This window comes from Oncorhynchus gorbuscha, linkage group LG09 (genome assembly GCF_021184085.1).
Source record: "Oncorhynchus gorbuscha isolate QuinsamMale2020 ecotype Even-year linkage group LG09, OgorEven_v1.0, whole genome shotgun sequence".
NCBI lineage: Eukaryota > Metazoa > Chordata > Actinopteri > Salmoniformes > Salmonidae > Oncorhynchus > Oncorhynchus gorbuscha.
In genome coordinates this window covers 94268422-94281501 of record NC_060181.1, presented here as the reverse complement: position 1 = coordinate 94281501, position 13080 = coordinate 94268422, and the positions used below count along the sequence as shown (strand labels likewise).

General features: G+C 48.3%; 1 protein-coding gene across 3 annotated transcripts in view; it reads left to right on the top strand.

The window, feature by feature from the left end:
• The window catches only part of LOC124044286 (ankyrin repeat domain-containing protein 50-like), a 16313-nt gene extending 13786 nt beyond the window's left edge, over positions 1 to 2527 (top strand). For all 3 annotated transcript variants that reach the window (XM_046363930.1, XM_046363929.1, XM_046363928.1), the window contains 2 exons: positions 1 to 1846; positions 2318 to 2527. The exon at positions 1 to 1846 is cut by the window's left edge and continues 1689 nt beyond it. In XM_046363930.1, coding sequence (XP_046219886.1) covers positions 1 to 1832 — 1832 coding nt within the window. In that variant the 3' untranslated portion in view covers positions 1833 to 1846; positions 2318 to 2527. The remainder of the gene's footprint in view (positions 1847 to 2317) is intronic.
• Positions 2528 to 13080: the final 10553 nt, after the last annotated feature.

The window sequence follows — 13080 nt, the reverse complement described above, 5'->3', positions numbered from 1 at the left end:
GCGCCGGGCCACACGCTGCCGCCGCTTCTGCAGCCGTCACCCCGCTGTTGGCGGCTGCCGCCATGGGTCATTCCGCGACAGTGGGCAGAGTGCTGTTCTGGGGCGCTACGGTGGATGGCATCGACGGGGAGGGTCGTACAGCTCTGAGCCTGGCAGCAGCACGGGGCAGCGTGGAGGTGGTCAGAGCACTTCTGGACCGAGGGCTGGATGAGAACCATAAAGACGATCTGGGCTGGACTCCTCTGCATGCCGCCGCCTGTGAGGGCCACCGGGGGGTCTGTGCCGTCCTAACGGAGCGTGGGAGCATGGCGCGTGTCGGAGAAATGGACATCGAGGGACGGACTCCCCTCATCCTGGCCGCGCAGGAGGGCCACTGTGGCACGGTGAGGCTCCTGCTGGACCGCCGCTCGCCCATCGACCACCGGGCGTACGACGGCCACTCTGCGCTGACCGCCGCCGCCCTGGAGGGCCACGCTGAGGTGGTGGAGCTACTGATGAGGCGGGGCACCGACACGGACGTACGGGACGCAGAGGGCCGTCCACTGCTCTACCTCCTGGTCCTGGAGGGACATCTGGATATGGCTGCCCTCATCATGGAGAAAGGGGGCGTGCCCCTGGAGTCCCGGGACGGGGAGGGGCGCACGGCGCTGCACGTGGCCTCCTGGCAGGGCAACCTGGATGCAGTGGCGCTGCTGTTGAGCCATGGGGCGGACCCTAACACCCAGGACGGGGAGGGACGACCCCCCTTGCACTCCGTAGCCTGGCGGGGTCATGTTGAGCCCGGTCGTCTGCTCCTGGAGGTCAGGGGGGTCAACGTGGATCTGGCCTGCAGACAACAGGGGGCCACGGCACTGAGCATCGCGGCTCAGGAGGGCCACGCCAATATCGTTGCCATGCTACTGGAGGGAGGGGCCAACCCAGACCACGTAGACAAGTACGGCCGCAGCCCCGTCAAGGTGGCCGGGAAGAGGGGCCACTTCACCATCGTCAGGCTGCTGGAGAGCTACGGAGCCAAACCGTACTCAGTCCGTCTGTCCAACACCCTTTCGCCACGGTCATCCACTGTGAAGAGCCCGTCCTCCGTCGGCTCAGGGAGTAACGTGGCCCAGGCAGGGCGTCATCATGGTGCTAGCACCTCCACCTCCTCAGCCTCTTGCTCCCCAGGCTCCACAGCCGAGCACTTCCATTCCATCCATAGCTCCCAGACATCCTCCTCCACAGCCCACTCCCAGGCCACGGTGCAGACTGTCCCTGCTGACAGTCTGTCCTTCACCCAGCAGATCCAGCAGCACTCCCTTCCACGCTGTCGCTCCCGTCACTCCACCCTGCCTCCACCTGGCTCCGCCCGTGGCAGCCTGCACGGAACCAACCGCAGGGCCCAGTGCCCTAAGGCCAGCCCTCCTCCACCCACCCTCTGCACAGTCACGGCCATGGTGCATGACTCTGAACAGACTTACAAAGGCTACCCAGCAGGGTTCGACTATCCCAGTAAACTCGACCCCCCCAGCCTGATCCAGGAGGAGAGGTCTCAGTACGGAGGGGGGAGGTGGAACTCTGTCATGGCTTCTCTAGGGGTGACGCCTGGACAAGATGGCCCCAAAAACAGGGACAGTCTCCCTATGGGCTACCCTTACGAGCTCCAGAGCCCGGCTCAGAGAGAGACATGGGAGGAGAACCGGAAGATGTCTATAACCGCCGGTAGTGCCTTATCTCCTCCCTGCATGGTGGTCATGACGACCACGGACCCCCAGCTCAACCTGAAACAGGCCATCAAGCTGCAGTTTGAAGGGCCCACCAGCGCTGCCTTATACAAGAGGGAAACGCCCCTGTGAACTCTGACCTAACGGTGAGTACTGTCTGTTGGTCACCAAAGAGAGTAGACTAACTGTAAAAAAAACTTAAAGCTGTGACACAGAGGCTTATAAAGTGTTATATTATTCTATTATAATAATATTATATTATTAGTATATTCCAAACTAACGGGTCCCTGGGGTTTTCCTTCATGGTCTTTCAGATGCTGAGTGTAGTAACCTGTTACGTCAGAAATCAATTTTCACGAACTTCCCACTCAAAATAAACTGTTATTTGGACACCAGTTTCTGTTACTTAGTGCCCATTTTTTCTATTTCATCACATTGATCTTCCTCAGAGTTAAAGTCAAGTCTACCGTGGTATTATATTATATAAACCACCTTTTAAAACCAGAGCTTCATTACACCGTGACCTCTCATAGATGGCATGTCGCAAAACCATGTGCTGTCCTATTTAGAGGAATGCCTGGCGTTTTAATGACAGCATTCTCTGTTGTGGGTTCTAGGTGGACGTGGGAGTTCAAGGGTCCGTTTTCAGAACGGATAATGGTTCTTACGGGGCGAGCGGAAGGGGCATCTCTCTCACCCCCCCCCCCCCACCACCCTCACCGCCTTCAGCTCAACGGACCAGAGGAAGAATGGCGAGGCTGAAAGACTTCAAAGACGTTTACATTCCAGACTTTTTCCGTCGCCTGTTCTGAGCAGCTAAATAGTGGACACACACACACACACACACACACACACACACACACACACACACACACACACACACACACACACACACACACACACACACACACACACACACACACACACACACACACACACACACACACATTCCTCAGACACAAAGCCTTGTGCCATGGACAAGTCGGATGGAGAGGGGCTATCGGTCCACCCTCCTGCTGATCTACCACACAGAGACAGACCAGAGTGTGTGTGACAGTTCTCTGACCAGAGAGAGAGAGAGAGAGAGAGAGAGTGTGTGTGTGTGTGTGTGTGTGTGTGTGTGTGTGTGTGTGTGTGTGTGTGTGTGCGTGCGTGCGTGCGTGCGTGCGTGCGTGCGTGCGTGCGTGCGTGCGTGTGTGTGTGCGTATGTGCGTGTGTGACAATTCTGTGACACACAGACCCAACACAGGGCTGTGGTCTCACCAGGGTTTGACGCTTAACCAATCCTCAATGGACTTCTTCAGAAATCAAACGTTTCTACTCTACAGGGGGATGAAAAACATTCATTTGAAGCCACCACAGAACAGCCAATATACGTGTGAAAGGGTTCTCACTAAGATAAGGTGGGCAAGGAGACCCACGACAACACACTCACACAGGACTTAAGATCGGTTTTTTTTTTTATATATAGGAGCTCTTTTTCACACCGTAGATGTTTTCAAAGCCGCGATTCTACTGCCTGTGTGACTTGCTCTTCCTCCACAGTTTTGCTCTCTCTACTTTTCAAACCCCCGAGACACGGCAGGTATTACCCGCGTGGAGTCTGTCGACGTGCATCTATGGGCGGCCACACGACATACAAATTCAGCAGAAAAAGACCGCAGTCCCACCAAATCCTGACCTAGCCTACGATGCCGTTGAAATGACCGCTATGTTTATGCCATTAACCAACCAGCAGGCGGAATGTTCCAGCACACTCTGAGTAATGCCGTTGGAAAGGAACTGCTAATGATGACATAAATCTAAAGAGAGATTAGAAAAGAGAGCCAGAAAGTGGGACTTTATTCATCTTAAATCATTGATCTAAGTATTTTCCATTTGTCCTTGTTGCCATTTTATTCACATTTGAAAGCATAATGCCGTTCTTTAATTAAAATTGCAGACGTGCTGTAACTAATGTCCAACGCTGTTTGAGGTGTGTGTGTGTGTGTGTGTGTGTGTGTGTGTGTGTGTGTGTGTGTGTGTGTGTGTGTGTGTGTGTGTGTGTGTGTGTGTGTGTGTGTGTGTGTGTGTGTGTGTGTGTGTGTGTGTGTGTGTGTGTGTGTGTGTGTGTGTGTGTGTGTGTGTGTGTGTTAGCGTGAGCCCGTACTCTTTAGTCTACAGCGTGCATCTGTGGAACGAGACAGAGGTGTTATAGATAGCATGTCACAAGTCACAAAGACCGAGATGAAAGACACATGGTTTCCTCACAGACCAGCTGCTCATCAGAGATGCACATCAGAGATGCAGCACGTAGCAGGTCAGGAAGGTTGCTGCCCTGAAAACAGGCTTCTCTTCAGCTACAGAGAGTGAACCCACTGGAACAGGCTTCTCTTCAGCTACAGAGAGTGAACCCACTGGAACAGGCTTCTTCTTCACTGGAACAGGCTTCTCTTCACAGAGAGTGAACCCACTGGAACAGGCTTCTCTTCAGCTACAGAGAGTGAACCCACTGAAACAGGCTTCTCTTCAACTACAGAGAGTGAACCCACTGGAACAGGCTTCTCTTCAATTACAGAGAGTGAACCCACTGGAACAGGCTTCTCTTCAGCTACAGAGAGTGAACCCACTGGAACAGGCTTCTCTTCAACTACAGAGAGTGAACCCACTGGAACAGGCTTCTCTTCAGCTACAGAGAGTGAACCCACTGAAACAGGCTTCTCTTCAACTACAGAGAGTGAACCCACTGGAACAGGCTTCTCTTCAATTACAGAGAGTGAACCCACTGGAACAGGCTTCTCTTCAGCTACAGAGAGTGAACCCACTGGAACAGGCTTCTCTTCAACTACAGAGAGTGAACCCACTGGAACAGGCTTCTCTTCAGCTACAGAGAGTGAACCCACTGGAACAGGCTTCTCTTCAATTACAGAGAGTGAACCCACTGGAACAGGCTTCTCTTCAGCTACAGAGAGTGAACCCACTGGAACAGGCTTCTCTTCAACTACAGAGAGTGAACCCACTGGAACAGGCTTCTCTTCAGCTACAGAGAGTGAACCCACTGGAACAGGCTTCTCTTCAACTACAGACAGTGAACCCACTGGAACAGGCTTCTCATCAGCTACAGAGAGTGAACCCACTGGAACAGGCTTCTCTTCAGCTACAGAGAGTGAACCCACTGGAACAGGCTTCTCTTCAACTACAGAGAGTGAACCCACTGGTAGAATCAATGATGTCGTTTCAAACGTATTGTGACGTGGAATCAACGTGGAATCAACGTGGAATCAACGTGGAATCAACGTGGAACAACGTGGAACCAACGTGGAACAACGTGGAACAACGTGGAACCAACGTGGAACAACGTGGAACAACGTGGAACATACATTTGGATTTGAAAGAAGTAATCACCCACTGTTGTGAACGATGAAATGAGGGAAAAACGTCAATTGAAATACATTGATTTAATCTAACAAACAGGTTATTATAATAAATCTAATTTCAACATAATTTGTAAGAACTATGTATACAATTCCACATAGAAATGTATCCTGTATCCTATATTCAATATATACTGAGTGGACAAAACATTAGGAACACCTGCTCTTTCCTTGACATAGACTGACCAGGTGAATCCAGGTGAAAGATATGATCCCCTTATTAATGTTCCCAGTTAAATCCACTTCAATCAGTGTAGATGAAGGTTAGGAGACGGGTTAAAGTTGGATATTTAAGCCCTGAGACAATTGAGACATGGATTGTGTGTGTGTGGCATTCAGAGGGTGAATGGGCCAGACAGAAGATTTAAGTGTCTTTGAACGAGGTATCACGATAGGTGGCAGGCGCTGGGTTCTTCCTGCTCAACAGTTTCCTGTGTGTATCAAGCATATGGTCCACCACCCAAAGGACATCCACATGGGCTCAGGATCCCTGTGGGGCGGCAGGGTAGCCTAGTGGTTAGTGTGGGGGCGGCAGGGTAGCCTAGTGGTTAGAGTGTGGGGGCGGCAGGGTAGCCTAGTGGTTAGAGTGTGGGGGCGGCAGGGTAGCCTAGTGGTTAGAGTGTGGGGGCGGCAGGGTAGCCTAGTGGTTAGAGTGTGGGGGCGGCAGGGTAGCCTAGTGGTTAGAGTGTGGGGGTGGCAGCGTAGCCTAGTGGTTAGAGTGTAGAGGTGGCAGGGTAGCCTAGTGGTTAGAGTGTGGGGGCGGCAGGGTAGCCTAGTGGTTAGAGTGTGGGGGCGGCAGGGTAGCCTAGTGGTTAGAGTGTGGGGCGGCAGCGTAGCCTAGTGGTTAGAGTGTTGGACTTGTAACTGGAAGGTTGCAAGTTCAAACCCCTGAGCTGACAAGGTACAAATCTGTTGTTCTGCCCCTGAACAGGCAGTTAACCCATTGTTCCTAGGCCGTCATTGAAAATAAGAATCGGTTCTTAACTGACTTGCCTAGTTAAATAAAAAAAATAGTCTGTTCTGGGGCAGGTTGGTAGATTTAGTGCTTTGAAATGATGAAACATTTTGTATTTGATTAGGCCTTGTTTCAATGTTGAGAGTAAAATGAATCAACATCATACCGTCAACCTAAGTAAAAGAGGTAACAGTATATTGAAATGAAAATGTGAAGCCACCGTCGACAGCGATTCCTGACTGGTATATGAGACGTAATGTCTGCCATCCCAGTGGATGCTTACCTCTGGTTACCTCTGTGTACCCTGGTTACCTCTGTCTACCCTGGTTACCTCTGTCTACCCTGCTTACCTCTGTGTACCCTGGTTACCTCTGTCTACCCTGGTTACCTCTGTCTACCCTGGTTACCTCTGGTTACCTCTGTCTACCCTGGTTACCTCTGTCTACCCTGGTTACCTCTGTCTACCCTGCTTACCTCTGTGTACCCTGGTTACCTCTGTCTACCCTGGTTACCTCTGTCTACCCTGGTTACCTCTGTCTACCCTGGTTACCTCTGTGTACCCTGGTTACCTCTGTCTACCCTGGTTACCTCTGTCTACCCTGGTTACCTCTGTCTACCCTGCTTACCTCTGTGTACCCTGGTTACCTCTGTCTACCCTGGTTACCTCTGTCTACCCTGGTTACCTCTGTCTACCCTGGTTACCTCTGGTTACCTCTGTCTACCCTGGTTACCTCTGTCTACCCTGGTTACCTCTGTCTACCCTGCTTACCTCTGTGTACCCTGGTTACCTCTGTCTACCCTGGTTACCTCTGTCTACCCTGGTTACCTCTGGTTACCTCTGTCTACCCTGGTTACCTCTGTCTACCCTGGTTACCTCTGTCTACCCTGCTTACCTCTGTGTACCCTGGTTACCTCTGTCTACCCTGGTTACCTCTGTCTACCCTGGTTACCTCTGTCTACCCTGGTTACCTCTGTCTACCCTGGTTACCTCTGTGTACCCTGGTTACCTCTGTCTACCCTGGTTACCTCTGTCTACCCTGGTTACCTCTGTCTACCCTGCTTACCTCTGTGTACCCTGGTTACCTCTGTCTACCCTGGTTACCTCTGTCTACCCTGGTTACCTCTGTCTACCCTGGTTACCTCTGGTTACCTCTGTCTACCCTGGTTACCTCTGTCTACCCTGGTTACCTCTGTCTACCCTGGTTACCTCTGTCTACCCTGGTTACCTCTGTGTACCCTGTGTACCCAAACATCAGTGCCCGACCTCACTAATGCTCTTGTGGCTGAATGGAAGCAAGTCCCCGCAGCAATGTTCCAACATCTAGTGGAAAGCCTTCACAGAAGAGTGGAGGCTGTTATAGCAGCAATGTTCCAACATCTAGAGGAAATCCTTCTCAGAAGAGTGGAGGCTGTTATAGCAGCAATGTTCCAACATCTAGTGGAAAGCCTTCCCAGAAGAGTGGATGCTGTTATAGCAGCAATGTTCCAACATCTAGAGGAAATCCTTCTCAGAAGAGTGGAGGCTGTTATAGCAGCAATGTTCCAACATCTAGAGGAAATCCTTCTCAGAAGAGTGGAGGCTGTTATAGCAGCAATGTTCCAACATCTAGTGGAAAGCCTTCCCAGAAGAGTGGAGGCTGTTAGAGCCAAGGGGGGGGGGGACCAACTCCATTTTAATGCCCACGATTTAGGAATGAGATGATTCTACATATACATGTATATAGATCGGATGATTAAGTTGACGTTTGATTGATGTACTAACCTGTTAGTCATGTTAAGTCATGGTATTTAAGTGTTTAGCTGGTTGAAATGAGATGATACATAGTACTGGTTGATAACTTTTTTCAAATCCAAAGCCTTTTACACATAATACGTGAACAAATTACATTGAAACAACATTAATTCAACCAGTGGGTAGCCTCAGATATATATGTAATATATGCCATATATATATATATAATATATATATATATATATATATATATATATATATATATATATATATATATATATATATATACCAATCAAAAGTTTGGACACACCTACTCATTCAAGAATCTAAAATATATTTAGATTTGTTTAACCATTTTTTTGGTTACTACATGATTCCATATGTGTTATTTCATAGTTTTGATATCTTCACTATTATTCAACAATGTAGAACATAGTAAAAATAAAGAAAAGCCTTTAAATGAGTAGGTGTGTCCCAAACTTTTGACTGGTACTGTATATAATCTGGGGAGATTCTCAAATGGGCAAATGTCTGTTCTCCTCTCTTCCTTGACCCGGAAACTGATAAGTGGACTAGGTTCACCTCTTCGATTACCTACTTCTGCAGAGGATGCACCTACGCCAGAGTATACTAGTTTGGAGGTGTTTAAAAACCTGCCATACACCCTTTCAATAAACTGTTATTTTTCCCAAGGAGAAAAACACACACAGAAAAGCATGTCCTTCTATCTATAACATGTCTTGCACAACTAGCTGCATCAGGTTTTATCACTTTATAAATGTATTTTGTGATTCCACTATGGAAACATTTGTATGTGGAGAAGGATTTTCAAAGTGAAAACACCTCCGAAGAGAAGTTTTCAAGTGTCTCCTCACTTAAATCCTCTTCTTGGTGCCAGTCTCAGTAACTAGCTTCACTACAAGTCTCAGTAACTAGCTTCACTACAAGTCTCAGTAACTAGCTTCACTGCCAGTCTCAGTAACTGGCTTCACTACCAGTCTCAGTAACTGGCTTCACTACCAGTCTCAGTAACTAGCTTCACTACCAGTCTCAGTAACTGGCTTCACTACCAGTCTCAGTAACTAGCTTCACTACTTCACTACCAGTCTCAGTAACTGGCTTCACTACTTCACTACCAGTCTCAGTAACTGGCTTCACTACTTCACTACCAGTCTCAGTAACTGGCTTCACTACTTCACTGCCAGTCTCAGTAACTAGCTTCACTACCAGCCTCAGTAACTGGCTTCACTACCAGTCTCAGTAACTGGTTTCACTGCCAGCCTCAGTAACTGGCTTCACTGCCAGTCTCAGTAACTGGCTTCACTACCAGTATCAGTAACTGGCTTCACTGCCAGCCTCAGTAACTGGCTTCACTACCAGTCTCAGTAATTGGCTTCACTATCAGTCTCAGTAACTAGCTTCACTACCAGTCTCAGTAACTAGCTCCACTACCAGTCTCAGTAACTGGCTTCACTGCCAGTCTCAGTAACTGGCTTCACTGCCAGTCTCAGTAACTGGCTTCACTGCCAGTCTCAGTAACTGGCTTCACTGCCAGTCTCAGTAACTGGCTTCACTGCCAGTCTCAGTAACTGGCTTCACTGCCAGTCTCAGTAACTAGCTTCACTACCAGTCTCAGTAACTGGCTTCACTACCAGTCTCAGTAACTGGCTTCACTGCCAGTCTCTGTAACTGGCTTCACTGCCAGTCTCAGTAACTGGCTTCACTACCAGTATCAGTAACTGGTTTCACTGCCAGCCTGATTAACTGGCTTCACTACCAGCCTGATTAACTAGCTTCACTACCAGCCTGATTAACTAGCTTCACTACCAGCCTGATTAACTAGCTCCACTACCAGCCTGATTAACTAGCTTCACTACCATTCTCAGTAACTGGCTTCACTACCAGCCTGATTAACTGGCTTCACTACCAGTCTCAGTAACTAGCTTCACTGCCAGCCTCAGTAACTGGTTTCACATCCTCCTCTTCAAGGTGAAATAAAAACAGACCCCAGGCCTGCAAGTCACATTAACTGGCTTCACATCCTCCTCTTCAAAGTGATATAAAAACAGACCCCAGGCCTGCCAGTCACATTAACTGAATACGGAATAATATACAGTAACTGACACATAGTGATTCGTGTGCCTCCTAATGCCTTAATAGCTGAGACCTCTTATCTACACAACAGGACAGTATTTTCCAGTAGGAATATGACTGGCCCCAATCTCCTTCCCCTCGCTCCAACAGAAGGGTTGAGTGACGGTTCCAGACACCACTGTAGCCCAGCTCAGCTCTGAGGCTCTGCTTGTATTCCTGTCCATGCATTGGAGGTTTCTGTGCTCTTAACCCTGGACTGGGAAGAGCTCCCTGGGAAGTAGCTTCAGTTTTATTGTTTTATTCTTTTTTACAGTACACAGGCTAGATCCCCACTCCCACTTAGCAGGAAAACTACTGCAATCAAGGCACTTTTACATTCAGCCAGGCGATAAAGTGCAAATCGAGTTGAGTGCAGTGCTGAGGGGTTTACTGCATAGAGGCCAGGCTGGCAACGAGGAAGCAGAGTGTTTGATCTTTGCCTGTCTGTCTGTCTGTCTGTCCGTCAAGGGGAGTGATACTTCTGAATGATTCATATTTTAGACTTGGCGTTGACTCATCTAATGCATACTGATGTCCTACTTGTCATGTATGTGTGAAGCACTAACATGTGAAAACAAGAACTTCTACATCAGTCCTCCAGAGACAGAGATCGTCGTCTGTCTACTGTTTATGCCTGTAGCAAGGAGTTAGCGGTACCACCATGATTGTTTGACAAAGACATTAACAACTATGCCACATCTCCACCTTCTTTTTGTATTCGCCCCCTCATAGACTATCGACTTGTAGAATTCAATGAGAACATAATCCTAATGGAGTCTTGATACTGGTGTGAGAGTTCAGATCGAACCTTTATTGATTTCAGCAGTTGGGACATGACACAGGAAGCTGTTAGTATCACAAAGGCCAGCGTGTGTCAAAGAGGAGAGGCGGTGAGTGTTATGGGAAGATGATATTTATATCAGAAAACGACACGCGGTCTTGCAACAACACCTCCCTGCTTTCTTACCATAATGTGGTGGTTCTCAAGGTCTCCGGGTTTAGAACTGGGTGGAAACAGTCATTTCCTGTTTAGAACTGGGTGGAAACGGTTATTTCCTGTTTAGAACTGGGTGGAAACGGTTATTTCCTGTTTAGAACTGGGTGGAAACGGTCTCCGGTTTGGAACTGGGTGGAAACGGTTATTTCCTGTTTAGAACTGGGTGGAAACGGTTATTTCCTGTTTAGAACTGGGTGGAAACGGTTATTTCCTGTTTAGAACTGGGTGGAAACGGTTATTTCCTGTTTAGAACTGGGTGGAAACGGTTATTTCCTGTTTGGAACTGGGTGGAAACGTTTATTTCCTGTTTGGAACTGGGTGGAAACGGTTATTTCCTGTTTGGAACTGGGTGGAAACGGTCTCCGGGTTTGGAACTGGGTGGAAACGGTCTCCGGGTTTGGAACTGGGTGGAAACGGTCTCCGGGTTTGGAACTGGGTGGAAACGGTCTCCTGTTTGGAACTGGGTGAAACGGTCTCTTGTTTGGAACTGGGTGGAAACGGTCTCCGGTTTGGAACTGGGTGGAAACGGTTATTTCCTGTTTAGAACTGGGTGGAAACGGTTATTTCCAGTTTAGAACTTGGTGGAAACGGTTATTTCCTGTTTAGAACTGGGTGGAAACGGTTATTTCCTGTTTGGAACTGGGTGGAAATGGTTATTTCCTGTTTGGAACTGGGTGGAAACGGTCTCCGGTTTGGAACTGGGTGGAAACGGTTATTTCCTGTTTGGAACTGGGTGGAAACGGTTATTTCCTGTTTGGAACTGGGTGGAAACGGTCTCCGGGTTTGGAACTGGGTGGAAACGGTCTCCGGGTTTGGAACTGGGTGGAAACGGTCTCCGGGTTTGGAACTGGGTGGAAACGGTCTCCTGTTTGGAACTGGGTGGAAACGGTCTCCGGGTTTGGAACTGGGTGGAAACGGTCTCCGGGTTTGGAACTGGGTGGAAACGGTCTCCGGGTTTGGAACTGGGTGGAAACGGTCTCCTGTTTGGAACTGGGTGGAAACGGTCTCTTGTTTGGAACTGGGTGGAAACGGTCTCCGGTTTGGAACTGGGTGGAAACGGTTATTTCCTGTTTAGAACTGGGTGGAAACGGTTATTTCCTGTTTAGAACTGGGTGGAAACGGTTATTTCCTGTTTAGAACTGGGTGGAAACGATTATTTCCTGTTTAGAACTGGGTGGAAACGGTTATTTCCTGTTTGGAACTGGGTGGAAACCGTTATTTCCTGTTTAGAACTGGGTGGAAACGGTTATTTCCTGTTTAGAACTGGGTGGAAACCGTTATTTCCTGTTTAGAACTGGGTGGAAACCGTTATTTCCTGTTTAGAACTGGGTGGAAACCGTTATTTCCTGTTTAGAACTGGGTGGAAACGTTATTTCCTGTTTAGAACTGGGTGGAAACGTTATTTCCTGTTTAGAACTGGGTGGAAACGGTTATTTCCTGTTTAGAACTGGGTGGAAACCGTTATTTCCTGTTTAGAACTGGGTGGAAACCGTTATTTCCTGTTTAGAACTGGGTGGAAACCGTTATTTCCTGTTTAGAACTGGGTGGAAACCGTTATTTCCTGTTTAGAACTGGGTGGAAACCGTTATTTCCTGTTTAGAACTGGGTGGAAACCGTTATTTCCTGTTTAGAACTGGGTGGAAACCGTTATTTCCTGTTTAGAACTGGGTGGAAACCGTTATTTCCTGTTTAGAACTGGGTGGAAACGGTTATTTCCTGTTTAGAACTGGGTGGAAACCGTTATTTCCTGTTTAGAACTGGGTGGAAACCGGTTATTTCCTGTTTAGAACTGGGTGGAAACCGTTATTTCCTGTTTAGAACTGGGTGGAAACCGTTATTTCCTGTTTAGGGTGGCAGGTAGCATTTAGAGCGTTGGGCGAGTAACCGAAAGGTTTGTTGGTTCAAATCCTCGGAACCAACGAGATGTAAAAATCTGTCAATGTGCCCTTGAGCAAGGGCTTTTACTCCTAATTGCTCCTGGGTTGCTGTTTATAATTATAAACCCTTGTTTTGACTCCACTTTTCGTGGGTGTCTCAGGGAGAGTTTGGAATATGCAAAAAACACATTTCTAATTCATGCGTGGGGGGGAAAAAAGGATAAATATAAGCACCAAACAAGTTATTTATTTATTTTATTATTACTGTACACA